The sequence below is a fragment of the Micromesistius poutassou genome (assembly GCF_964030765.1).
Source record: "Micromesistius poutassou genome assembly, chromosome: 7".
Taxonomy (NCBI): Eukaryota; Metazoa; Chordata; class Actinopteri; order Gadiformes; family Gadidae; genus Micromesistius; species Micromesistius poutassou.
In genome coordinates, this window is record NC_140277.1 from 12,916,556 (window position 1) to 12,931,118 (window position 14,563).

The following is a 14,563-nucleotide window of genomic DNA, read 5'->3' on the forward strand; positions in this document are numbered from 1 at the left end:
GCGAAAAAGTCGGAAAAGCATTTTTTTAACGAATACAAAAATGTAGTCCCTCCTGGCTGCCTGCAAAGTGCGCGGCGGTTGCTATGCAACACACTGTAGCGTCCTTCAGAGAGAAGGAGACGGTAGCTTGGTTCACCCTCTCCATCAATCAACATATTTGTAGGCTTCAGTGAACTATGCTATTGCTTTCATATATAAATGAACAACAGTTCAAGTTAGGCGCGGAGTGATACGGAATACGCTCATTATACAACAGTTGGGAACCAATCAGATCGCTTGATTTAAACCACCCGTTTTATAAACATAAATAATAGTATAGCATATCTGTCAAAATGATTGCCAAACATGCTTTGAGATAACAATCTGTGTGTGAAATGTAGGTTTTAGGCTTCTGAATATAGTGTGTGACTCCAGTATGATCTCATCCACACGAATCGCTGCCAAACCACGCCCTTCCAAGTAAGTGTCAAACACGTGGTTTTGTTATTACCGGAAGTAAAGATGGCGTCGCAAACATTGCTGTCAGAGTCGGTACTCGGCTGGTCAATATTCACATTTATACTTTTGGTAAGAAGTTTTTCTAAGATATTAGTCTCACCGTGTATCATGCGACATTTATTTTATCCTAACACATTGACATTGTACCGATATATATGATTTAAATGCAATAATGTACAGGTGTTGGGTGCCTAAGCTAACATAGCTAACGGGGTTCGTTGTAGCTCTGGCGTTGTTGTAGTGAGCTAGAAAGAAAATAATATCTATACCTATACGTATGCATACCCCACATACGTATACATTCACAACATAATAACATCCCATGGGAGATACGTGTCTTAAAGTATTGCTGCGGCTGCTTTAGCATGGATTTAGGAAGTCTACAGTGGCTATCGTTACATATGTGACGTCTTGTAAACTTTGAGCAGTTTATCAATTATTTAACAGATTATCTCCAAAATAAAATGACGCAAATGTAATTTCTTATAGCAATTTGCATTATGAAAATGTTGGAGATTATCAATATTTCCTTGACTTTGGGAAAAGATTAGTAGATATCAGATTTGTATATGTAACATTGCTTTTGTTTTTCTTTCATATCCTGACTTTCATTTAAAACTTCCGAATCTCTTGGGGCCCTATAACAGCCACTGTTGGGTACATGTTGCTGTATTTAGAAATACTTAACACCTAATCTGTCAACCGCTCCTAATCCGTTTCCCAAATTAGTTTACTGGAAGAGTTGTTAATCTGAACAGCCGGTTTCATGAACCTGGGATGGAGTAGGCTAACACTATCTACAAACTTTACACCCTGACTACCTATAGGGCTGTGCAAGTCTGGCCATTGACATGAGTTCCATCTCAATCATCTGATTATGATTTAGATGCAACAGCCATGTCACTATCGGGTAACAGAAGCCAGAAGCTACTTATAAAATGACCTTATCGTGTCAATCGTGCCGCTGCTTACAGCTTATTTAAAGCTTTATAGCAGCTTGTATGTGGCCTGTATCTGGTGCCCCATCCTGTCTTTTAAAGAATGTTGACTATGATTTAACTTAGAATTTCTGTATTATTTAGAATCACAGTGCTGAGTAATACATTAACAATATAATTAATCAATGAAAAACTTGACAAGATAGTGCCATCAAAAGACAATGTGAGGCTTACAGGTTGGTCAATTAACTCTGACAGGGCAGTCAAGATTAGTGGATTCTATCACCTAATCATGAAGAATAGTCAATTCTGTTTATTCTTGTAATACCTTTTCAGCCATGTCTGCCGTATTCAACATCGAATATTAATACAGCATAAAACAATCAATGAGGCTAACCTCTTTGAGATCATCGGCTGTGTATTCACATCACCAATGGAAAGATCAGTGCGACTTCCTGGCTGTGCAGGGCTTAAAATTGGGCTAGCAATTTTATAACTCAAGTATTACCTTAATTATAACTACAAAGTTTGAGACAGCTCTGATTAATTTGTTCCTGACTGGTTTGATAACTACCAATCTTTTCTTATTATAAAAGCTCCGGGATGATGTGCTTCGTCATTCATTGCTGTAATTATTTTGTTGATCTTTAGGTGATTCTTGCCTTCTGCTGGTTCTACATCCGAAAATATCAAAGTCGGCAGGAGAGCGAAGCTGTTTCCACCATCACAGCAATATGTGCACTGGCAATTGCTCTGATAACAACTGCTCTCCTTCCAGTGGATATATTCCTGGTCTCATTCATGAAGAACCCTAATGGTACCTACAAGGCAAGTGTCATCTTTTTACAATTCAATAGACAAATGTAGGATAGACCTGTTTGTCTGGTACAACCGTGTTAAATCTTGGGGAAAATATTGCACATGATGTCCAAAGATACACCAACACGAGACACTCCACTAGAAAGAGGACATCAACATGTTTGTACATGCTACAAACAATGTATTTTAGTTTTGTTTTTTGTCACAGCTGTCACTGCGCTTCTTTCACTTCCTCTTGGTTGGATCGTCTCTTTCCTTTTCTGAACAGCTGGATGGTTCTTAACTCAATGTAACGGCTGCCACCTTTTCGTTTAGCCTAATAGTTTAATCTCACTGTCTGAAACTATTGGTTTGGAAAATTTTAATTTGAGTAAAATGCTTATTTACTTCACTCGTGGCAACCGAAAATATATCACATAGTCCTTACAAAGGCCTCTTTCTTATTTGCAAAAACAATAATAAGAAAGTCTTACTTTTATAAAAAACTAAAGATTACATGATCAGTGAACTTGAACAAAATACCTGTTTTTACCAGGTACAAATTAATAAAGTCATTGAGTTGGGTTATATTCTGTGACTTAATTCATTTTTTACCCGATGAAACAAGGATGATGTCAGGTTATTTTGACCCAGAGATAATTTGCATGGAAATAATTGCTCACACCTGCCTTGAACATGTTGGTTTGGTGTTATTATCTAAACTTTGACTGCTCCTGTGTTATTTCTTAATTCAGGCTGTCCCTTCATCTTGCATTGAAGTCCAAGTTTGAGTGTTCGGGGAGGTCTGACACTATTGTACTCACAGTTGCATGTGTACTGCAAACTGTCACTTTCAGCTCAATTTAGTTTAAAGGTATCATATGTAACATTAAAATATGAAAATGAATTGACCTCTGTTATATAATTTGGTGAGTGGTGTACTTGGGTGTAACCCACACGATGGCAAAAATGTTCAAACCCAGAGAATTCCCTCTTGTCTCTTGTCAATGACGTCATATCCTCTTTATCCACTTACCCCTGGGCAGACACGGGAAACAGTAATCCAGGAGAGACATGGTTTATTGATGTATTTATTAATATTTATATATTTCAATCTAGCTTACTACGATGTGCTCCTATGACAAGTGGCTCATGCCGGCTACCATGCTAACCCATACGATAAAGGTTTTACAACAACGTTCAACACGCTCATAAAGTTATTTTAGTTTGAACGTTTTAACCATGAATAAAAGCACTGGGCTGCCGCAAGATTCAATTCACCACATAACGTTAGCTACTGCTGTATAGGTAGTCAAGTCATCTAATTTTAAGTTAGCAAGTTAACGGTATGACGTGAACATAAACTTGACCACACATAATGTGAATATAACTTTAAACATAACATTGTCTGTGAAAATGGTTTATGCCTGAGTCCCATCAGATCGATATTCACCGGCATGCTGGTGAAGACTACTCCCATGTTCCCACGCTACTTCATGACGTCATCAAACCACCTGTTTGTTATTGTTTTGATTGAGAGACACCTAGCGGCAGAAATGACACATTATACCTAGAATACAACTCAATAAATGCAGAGCGGCTATTTTCAGAAAAATCTTAAAACATGGCACATTATTTCATGTGTTTTCATGTGGTAACAAAAACGCCATAGTATTTGCAGGGTGTCACACTAGCAGAGTATGTGCTGTCCTGCTTGTTTTAAATGTACTTTCATTCCTTGTTTAGAAACGTTCACTATTTAAATCTAACAAACCGAGCCTAGCAAATAACCTGCAAGTATCTATAAACACTTCAGCGATGCCAGCACGGCACAGTCGTAAACTTGGACCGCAGATCGTAAAGCGCTAGACACGCATAGTGCGGGCGGGAGTTACGGTTTCGGCTAGTGACAAGGGCATACCAGTGAGAAGGATCCTACTAATCATCACCACGCTTCGCAAACGGCCCGAGAGTGCCTCCGGGATTTTCCACAAAATACTACAAAGTGCACACGTTTTGCACTGCAGCGTGCATCGTGCTTCTATAAAACCACCTGCGAAGAACCCCAAAGTACAACTATACCCACCAAAATATTGGGAATAGTATTTGACCGATTGTTTCTGTAATGTTGCCGACCACCACATGCTGTGCGATGTAGTTTACTTATCATACCTTTTTGTAATAATGAACATTATTCTACAGTACTTTACAGGGATGTAGTTCTTATGAAGTATATTGTATCGCGGTATCACATTGATGCCTTGTGCTAGACCACATAGGTGTTTTTTATCAGCACACATACTCTTGGGTGTCTTCAAAAGTACAAAGTGTTATTAGCCAACGCATCTCAGAGTAACATTGAGGTATACTGAGGTGCTTTTCAGCTTTCATGTCATGTTGCAGTGATTTGGCCCATTTGAGGCTACTTCCTCCAATTCCAAATGGAAGGTTTTGTGTTTTGGTCCTCCTACTGCACACCGACATCTTTCCAGGGCCCATAAGTGAGTAATGGCTGGGGCTGTTGGTAATAATACCCGCACGTGACAAATCTGTCCTTCAAATATTCATTATATAGTATCAAATCAAAAGCATCACTCATGGAAAAAAGATGGGCTCAACAATGAGCCCCGGTTTCTGCAACATTGATTATTTGCCTGTCAGAGTAAATTTGCACATTGCGGGTCAGTTTGACCTGAATTCTAATAGGTTTTGCTTTATTCAAAACGTTGTACGAGGAGAGGAGAGATAGTCGAGGAGAGAAATCTCGAAAATCAGCGCCTTCAGAGACGCCTTCTACTTTTTACATGGTTTATACCACCCATTTCCTTTTGCACTTTCAACATGTAATGGCGTACAATTTTCAGGATTGACCGGTTAAAGGAAAGAGGAAAGAAAATCCAGGGAGAATAGTTCAGCTCCCTTTGTGTGGGCTCTAATTGTCCTTAAAGTCACTGCCTAAGTCGCCTGTCACAGGCTTTTTTTATCTCTTGATGAGTTCAAAGTGTACGTGTTTAAAAATGTTCTTTTTTCCTCCACTTTAGGTTTGGGCTGAAAGCAACGAGACCAGGGGGCAAATTGAAAACACAGTGTTGTATGGCTATTACAGTAAGTCTTTATTCTACTCTTTTACTTTCCTATTGATACAGGAATGAGAATGTGTTAAAACATACATATTGGAGTTATATGTAGCCAAATGAATATTTATCTCTATCTTATTTTTCTCTGAAAATATGTTATTCCAGTTCAAAGTCAAAAGTAAATATGTATTGTTTGGTCTTGGTAATCAATATCTTGCGCATCTTCAGCTCAGGACAATATATAATATTGGAAAGGGCAACCCACTGGAATTGATATGCATCCTGAAATTGTTCTTACTTCGACACATTTCATTTCATATGAGTTGTCAAAACCTTGATTCAAAACATTTATTATTCATGCTGAATGGTTTATCCTCAATTTTAGGGAATAGCTCTTTGGAAATGCAGATAAAAACAAGCCTTGTAGCTTGTTGCCTCTTCCTAGTATGTTGATTACTTATCTAAATAATGATATTTGCATTGTGCTACATCCCTAGTTGCTGTAAAAGGGTGTTCTGCTGTGTTGGTTTCCTTTGAATGATGTCAAATTCAGTCATGCCAAAGACACTAGATCATGAGTTTTCTAACAGATGCTGGCTTAAACTGCCCGTCAGCAATGCTGTTCTGTACCGTCTGTTCCAAAATGCCAAACTCAAGGGAGACAGGCTGTCTCTGAGCTCAGCCTGTCCAATAAAAAAAACCCAGTTCCATTGGCATAACAACATCTGAAAATTGGCTTTGACAGAAGAGGTACACTGCATGTGGCTCCTGTATTCAGCTGGCCACATTATGATTTTCTTCTAGATGCACAAATAGGATTTCGTGCAGGAGATTGATTTTCTGTGTCACCCTCAAGTTTTTGTATATGACATCCCCTTAAAGGGACACTTGGCTTAACAGGCAGTCCATAATGAATTATGCATGAGCTCCGCATCGTGGTGCGTGTCGAGTTGTAGAGGGTTAACGGCAAAGCCGGCAGGAATCCATGTGCTTTATGTTGTGAAGTCGTACTTTTATGAAAATTATTCATAATATTTCCAAAGGAAAGCTTCTATTATGTTTATATGTCACTAATGTCATACAGTAGGAAAGGTATTGATAGAAATGTTTTTAAAAGATTGCCTCGGCTACCTTACAATTTTGTCATGCCTATAGCGTCATGAATCACAAGGCCCCATTTGGTCTTTGTCAAAGAGTAACTAATATATAGCCTCTCAGGAACTCTGATGGCAGCGGTGCGTTCTCACCGGCTGAATAGTAAGGACCATAAGAGAATGGAAAGCTCAAGGGCCTTTTTCACCTAGCTGCACTCTCTGCCACTTGGCCCTTCAGGTCCCCCACCCAGCTAGCTTTTAGAAACACGATGGAACCTCATGGCCACTAAGAGAAAAAGGCCAGTTATCTTTCAAATTAGTTGTCGTTCTTTCGCTATGTATCTGGAAGGTCGTTAGCTCCACTAGTTCACAAAGGATATTGCATGCTTTTTTCAAAGCTACACAGGGAGGCAATTCGACAATGAAGATCCACAAGGGCTTAAAATAGGAACCATTACTCTTTATAAATCAAAGTTTCACACTCCAGTTTGGCTGTGTATTTCGCTATCTTTGGAGAATGACATTTTAATCAATTTTTGGAATCAATTTCAGCCTCCATGGAAGGCACTCAGTTTTTATTTGCCAGTAGATGGAGACCAAGTTCCATGTGTATCCCTTCCTTGGTGTCCTTCCAACTCTTAATGTAGACTATTTATTTTTAAGTAAGTATTAGACAGCCATGTCCATTCGTCTCTTTAGAAATAGAAGTACACATCTGATGTAGTGATTGTGAATGTCTTCTACTGCATATAGCTACTATTTCTTTTTAGAGACCTATTCATTTATTGTCACAGTTGACAATCAAATTGTGGTTTAGAATAAAAAACTCTTGATAATCTGCATTGTTTAATCTCTGAAATAATGTGATGGCCTTTCTTGGCTTCAGTAAAGGGTCTATTGTCTCTGTCGGTTAGTAAATCTACCTTTCTTATTCTAATACAAAACAACACCCTCTCTCTTACTCTAATGTAGAGAGACGGCTTCTTAGAATGGACTGGTGTTTTTCGTTCTACTTAGACAAGGAATTAATCTTTTTTTTATACAAGTTCATAGCTTTCATTTGCATCGATTTCAAATGCTTCTAATGACTCATTACTTTACCAGAATATTTGATGTAATGCATTAAGTTTCATCTCCATTTCAAATCAAAGGCCCATCTACTATTCAGAATCACACATTTCAGTTTTTAGCTTCACATTTATATTTAATATATGCACAAGCAACAACTGAATCATCATCGATAAACAAGTTTTCTATCTTTTTTGTCTGTCTTTTTTTTCTGTCTTGGAAATGTCTCGTTGAAGATGCATGGAACAAAAGCTTCTGTGGCTGAAGCCTCTCACACCTCTATGACAGAATTCAGAGTCAAAAAGTAACATTACAGTTTTGACATTGGCTTTAATGCGAGGTCAGATGTCTGAATTGGTCCCTCCTACTTTCTTTGAGACTCTGCAAAGATTTATCTGATCTTCGATGAACTCTTAATAGTTTGAATGAATGTGTAGCTTTACTATTGTAGGTCTCTGTCCATTTCCTGAGTACTTCAAAGCAGTGGTGCATGAGACTCGGAGGCATCAGGGCCAAATATCCCTGAGGCCTTTAAATAAATCATTAGCTCCTTTTCTGCCTTTTTTCCCAAAACATCCCCATTTTATCTTGGCATGCTACTTCAGCCTACCCTCTAATAAACAAAGTTAAACTATGTCAAAGCTGTATATTATTTCCTCTACTGGCACTGACTATGTTACTGGGAGGTACTAGCCTTGTTTGAGTTCAAGAGTATAGCAGAACACAATGACCGATTGTGCATTTATTGAAGGGAGCAGAGCTATGTGAGGGCCTTGAAGGATTTGAACTCTTTTCAGGGTCTCAGCAAAATAAGTTTTCACTTGTCACAGTTGCTTGTGATAACCTTTTCAATGGGCAACTGTGATTAGATTTCGATAACCGGATCCCAGTTACCAAAAGCACTGAAAACAGACACTAAACATTGGCAAACAAACCTTTTTTTATGAAGCCTCTCGACACGTTTGATTATTTAATGTTATATCCTGATCAAAAATATTGCATAAATACACACATAATATTTAGGATTTTTGTAAGATGCTGAAAAATTACTTCCAAATGATTTTCAATATAAAATTGTTGTAATCATTTATGATTTGCTTGACGAGTATTCACACTGTTTTGAAGTGCATAGAGGACACATTACAACAGACACACAATTTAATGGCCTGAATCACAGTTGTGTCTTACAATTTGCAAGTACACATTAGCTAGAATGTGTAATTAAAAAGGACTGAAAAAACACTAATTAAAATCGACTACTGGCTTGGCTTATAAGACCATTTCCTTATGAATATAGCTTCTTTATCTACTTTATTTCTATTTCCGGTATAATTCTTAGCTGTACAATGTGATCCACTCATTGGGTCATCGGTGTAGGAATAAACATAATGTTTTCAAGGCATAGAGTATAATCCCACGTCGTAGTGTTAATAATTTAACAGAATATTAAATGAAATGGTATGCTCTCTAAATGGTTAATAATACAAAAGACCAAACTTGTAAATGGTGGCACCCAGACCGCTGGTACACCTGATCCAGACCCACCACTGGACCTACGCCCACTCATGCATAACAGTCAGTTTTCCACATGCAGTGAAGGAATCAAAGTCTGTTGTTTGGCAACAATTTAAATGTGATTGCTAACTTATCCGACACATGAGTCAAATCGATGCCATTCTGCTACACACAGTCCATTGAGAAAGGTCTGTGGCATCTACTCTCGTTCTCAGTTTCAGAAGGCTAATTGTAACAAGCAAACATTGCACATTAATCTGCACCTTATTTTCTGTATTGACATATACCAACCATAAAGCATATAGCAACCCGATAAAATATTCTAGGCTCTAATTAGTACTAAGCGTACATATACCTATATGCAGCATTTGCTGCTAGTGCATGGTGACCAGTGACGATTATTTTATAATTGTTATTTTGGACACCAGTAATCACAAGTATTTTAAGTATTTTCATCAGTGTGTTCTCTTGGCACTTTAGCTGTTGCTGGTTAGGATTTGTCAATGTTTAGAGGGCTTATTTGGTCTCCCTGTATAGCATGATTGCATAAAATGATTGTAAACGCTTGCAGCACTACCCCAGACATCTATAAACTACCTCAAACTATCCAAGACAACCATTCCTCACCCTGAGCAACCCCATATCCAACACAAACTAACAAACAGGGGTGTTTTCTTTGTCAATTTATGTGTACATGTTATGGTTGAACAACTGATTGCTGATAGGGTTAGGCCGTAGGCTTGTTTTAGAAATGAGTCAATCTCATTTTAGAGCTCTTTATGCCGTTCTTGTATACAGAAATGTTATTTGCCACATGGCAATATGACTTGATGTGGCAGTAAAAATGCATACCCACCCTTTCATCTTATCTGAAAGGTGTAACAATAGTGTTGAATGTGCTGTGCGGCAACACAATTTTTACAACATTTACCACGCGTAGGATAGGGAAAGGGAAAGGTGCCAAATCAATGAACTCAATAGAGCAAAGCCTAGGATTTTAGCTAGAAAGTAGATTCAACAAAAACCCATACTACACTAGAACACTGCACAATAACAGTACATTTCGTGGAACACACCTCTAACACAGTGTCTCTAACAGCAAACAATTCCTATGCGATGCTTAATGTAAAGGGTTCCCCAAACTTAAAGGGAGCACATAAAGGACAGGACATACACCCAAGGCTGGTTTATATAGTGAAGCTGTGTGGTACAGAGGTCTGGCTAAAGCTGTGTCCTTGCGGAGATGAAGTGATGATAAGGATCTAATCATGTATCTCGTTAGACCTGAATGTTTACTGCTCTCCCGGGTATTCTTTTTACTGGAGACAATTCTGTTTGGTAGGCACTTCCAACCAATAACAGGCCTTCATGTATATTGTGAATCTCAGCCCGTGTCTTTATTTAGTTTGTGTATTTTGTTTGGGGGGGGGGGGGGTTGCATTGTTTTATCACCTTATTTTGGGCAGTGTTCATGAAAACAAAGCCAATGAGTTATTTTTAGATGTCCTCCCTAGTCCTTTTTCTTAAATAAAAAGTTAAATAAAAAAAACATAAGCAACAGAGTAGATATAAAGGAACACAGGAGCTCTCTGGACGGTTGAGGTACGATATTAAATTATTTAGTCCTCCCCTCTCTTACTGATGGATATATGTGCAAAACTTTTTATCCCTGCCGGGGCGTTCTGCGTCCATGATCCTTAGATAGTAATAGATGATACACAGTAATACAGTGTTACCTATTCCTCCCAGTGTGTTAATATTCATGGTGTTAGGATTAATATTACCCATTACTTTAAATCACGAGCATGTGCCATCGGCCCCTTACTGTGCAGGGTATACTCACTGCTTCAGGAGTTTTCCGGGGCTCAGTTTGGCTGGCGGTAAATGTAAATGTACACCTTATCGGAACTATGAACATTCATTTATTGAAATGAATACACTGCCACAATCACAGCTGGCAGATTGCGCACTAATGTTAATTTGTTTCCAATATATTGTGCTGGAAGCCTCTGTGGATGCAATCTATTATGCAATGAGTCTTTTGCACTTACTGCTACATGCAAAAATGTGTGATGCCATGAACTCTTCTATGAACTCATCTATGAATGCATCTATGCAGTTAATAAAACCCGTAGTAATTAGACTTGAACTCTGGCAGTTGGCTGATATAGTGCCAGTATCCAATCTAGACACTTTTAATAAGCATTTATTTACAGATTACAGAATGGGAAATGCTAGGTTATTTTTGGTATTATGTCACTTATTATTCTCTCCAATCTGTTCAAGTATTTAAACTATGTTTTGAATGGTATTTCAAAGTATTGCACTGTCTAATGTAAAAAAAAAGAATGGTATGCAAGATGGTGTCAGTAATTTGAACTTGTCTGTTAACATGGCCACCCCTTGTGTCCCAATAGCGCTAATGATTCATCACCTTGAGGTGGAGCTCTGTCCTCCCTGCCGAGCCATCTTTGTGACTTGCTTTTTGAGTTATTTCGGCATCTGCAGACTCTCTTTACCGACAGCTATTTCCTGCAGATAGAAAAGCCCCATGCTTGAAATAGCATCTCTTTATCTTCTGCCTCACCTACACTTCATGAATTACTAATACGTTACAGTGTCACCGTCCAAATGATGTTGCTCGTACAAAATAAAAAAAAATAAAAAAAGTTATTATGTCTTTTGAGTTTGTTTTCAAAACAGTATTCAGTTTTTTTTGTTTAATGTGGTGTTTTGGGATTCACTTGTTGCTTCACATTGCTTCCCCTTGTTTAGTGATGTAGGAAATGGTATTTGACTGAGCTGCTGATCCCTCCCTATAATCCCAAAACTGCAATACTCAAGTAGAATTAAGCGTTATTCATTTCCTTTGTACTTTCCATTATACCAAAGTTGTGCAGTAATGGTACGATGGTACATCATTTCCCTAATTTGGACTTGGCAATGCCCATTCAAATAGAAATATAAAAATCAATACATTTTATATGAGCTGTACCTGGTTATAATCTGCCTTGTCAGGTGTAGAGGTCAGTGGTAGAATTCTCCGTCTGATCGGTCCTTTTTCCCAGACATGTGAGAAATGTGCTGAGAAAGAACCATTATACCGTTATACCTTTTTCCTAAAAAGGTTTATATGCCTTATATATAAAGGCTAATTAAAGCGAAGGCCTATAACCTCTTCCTCCTGTGCAATCGTCTCCCAATTCAGTGCAGAACCGTTTCATGGCTTTTCATTCACTTTCAACCGCCGGGAATCCTGTAATTACCGGCTAACGTGAAATCGCATCATTCTCTAGTGTCCAGCCGCAACCTGAAGAGATGGGTCTTCAGCGGCTGCTGAGAGATGGTGATTATGTCATTCAAACAGTAGGTGGCTGGCTGCCCCTGGGATGCAGGAAGGGAAAGAAGTGCAGGGACTTCTGAGTCGCCGTAATGAAGGTGGCTGGATGCCCCGATGTGTGGGGGGGGGGTGGTAGCCGTCGAGGTGATTGGAAGCCACTGAATGGACCCTGAGAGTGGGGGGACGTGGAGGAGTTTTGGTCGGTTGAACACCCGATGGATCGCAGCCTACTGTGTGCACTGTCCAGGTTTTAATGGCGGAGATGAGGAACCCCGGCCAAAAGGGTAGAACTTCCAGGAGGTGTTCGTCCAAGTCAACGTGTTGATGTGTTGATGAAGAACAGTTGGCTGCTTCGGTTTTATGACAGAAACCGTGAAGCTTTATAGCTCAGCAAAATGACCGCCCCTTAACGACTAGAGGCCTGTTAGGGATTCAGATCACTTGTTAAGCCTTCACTGCACTACATTGTTTGGGATGTTCTTGTTTTAAAATGGGCTATAGGTTCTTGCATTTAATGCTATTGTTTCACATGAGGAGTAAGAAAAAACGTTAGATATCTTGATTTCTTTTTGCTGCTGCACAGTCTGATTCACTAGCTACATCCCCTGTCTGACACGCTAGTGTTAAGTATTTTTCTCTTTATCGAGCAACTGTTCTGACAGTTTAAATTAGGTTGGTACATGGGAGAAATAAGAACTGCCTTGATTCAATGAAGCCCTGACAATGTAAGAACTATCATGAATGCCGCGTGTAGAAAGCCCCAGAAAAGACGAAAGAGTGGCTGGGAGAACATAATGCTTATCTGGGAGGTCTTAATGGAAAACTAAACATCTGGTACAATCCTTCCTGTCCGGGGAACCAGCACACTCTGAGATCTTGTTTTGAGCTCAAATATTGCTTCATTATGCAGTGCCTTGTTTTTCAATTTCACCACTCTATTTTTTTTTTTTGCGGGACATAGCTCTGTTGATCTTTCTGTCTGGTATTCACAAAGCCAACAAGGAACTGCAAATCATTCATGAATTGATTAGTGATTTTTTTATTTATTTGTCATTTATTTTGAAAGGTTATCAGTAGTTAAGGGTAGCCAGCTAGCTGATGGTAGATATCCACAGTCTCTCTCTCTCTCTCTCTCTCTTTTCAATTAAGTTGTATTCTAAATCTAGTTGTATAGTATAATCTTAATTCATTCACTCAGTATTTTCAATCACATTTGACGGTAGTTTTAATATAGCATGTTAGACTGACAGGTGCAAAGTAAAGCTAGTTTAGCCTCTGACAGGATTGCAATTTGGACTACTTTTGGATTGGAAAAATTAAAAAGAAACCAAACCAGCCACCAATGTATTTAAATATATTTGCTTTGTGATGCTTTGACACTGGAATTTATTTAAAATTGTCAGTTAAGTTCATCATCGTTATTGTGTGATGTTTTATTGCCTGAAAAAAGGGTACATTTTTGTTGAAATTCTTTGCAATCAAATGAGCACACCGAACAAAGGCAAAGGAGATAAAGAAAGTTAATTGGCATACTCTCTTTCTCTCCAACAGCGCTCTACTCCATCATACTGTTCTGTGTCTTCCTGTGGATCCCCTTTGTCTATTTCTACTATGAAGAGAAGGACGATCAGACCAAATGCTCGGTGAGAACCTCCTCTCTCCCTTTTAAATGAATGCAATTTAACATTGCTTGTAAAACACACTCAAAACCCTGGTGTATCCGAATCTCCACTGACCTTCATTATGCTGAGCATTTGCCGAAATACAAGCAATTGCAATGGTCACAATGCTGATATTCATTATGGTATATTGTGATGCTCTCAACCTATTCAAATGTGACTTGTGCAAGCCATACAAGCTAAGAGCAGTTTAAATAAATGGAATCAGAGTTTATATCTATGTGGTGACAGTGAGAAAAAAACCAAATGATTTGAGGTCATTAAAAAGTGGTTATTTGCATAAACAGCTATGTGAAGAGCACAATTGTTACCTAAATAAATGGTGTAATGTAAAGCAGCAATCATAGTTTACATTGGCTGAAGTCACAGATTAAATGATATACAATTTCCTTAATATATTCTGAACAACATGCAACATGCAACAAATAAACAACTAATTTAGTTGTTTTTTTTGTATTGTGTATTTGCATTTATTTGTTCCAGACCTATTATTGTATAATTCTTGTTTATAAATGTAGTTATGTTATGCCATTATTGATTGCAGTAGCGGTTTGGC

The 14,563-nt window shown here is 38.4% G+C and overlaps 1 protein-coding gene across 1 annotated transcript in view; it reads left to right on the top strand.

Moving 5' to 3' along the window:
- Positions 1-495: 495 nt before the first annotated feature.
- Positions 496-14,563, top strand: part of lmbrd1 (LMBR1 domain containing 1) — a 49,419-nt gene continuing 35,351 nt past the window's right edge. Inside the window, exons 1-4 of the mRNA XM_084470308.1 lie at positions 496-567; positions 2,088-2,264; positions 5,276-5,339; positions 13,880-13,971. Of these exons, the coding sequence (XP_084326434.1) occupies positions 502-567; positions 2,088-2,264; positions 5,276-5,339; positions 13,880-13,971 (399 nt within the window). The 5' untranslated portion in view covers positions 496-501. The remainder of the gene's footprint in view (positions 568-2,087; positions 2,265-5,275; positions 5,340-13,879; positions 13,972-14,563) is intronic.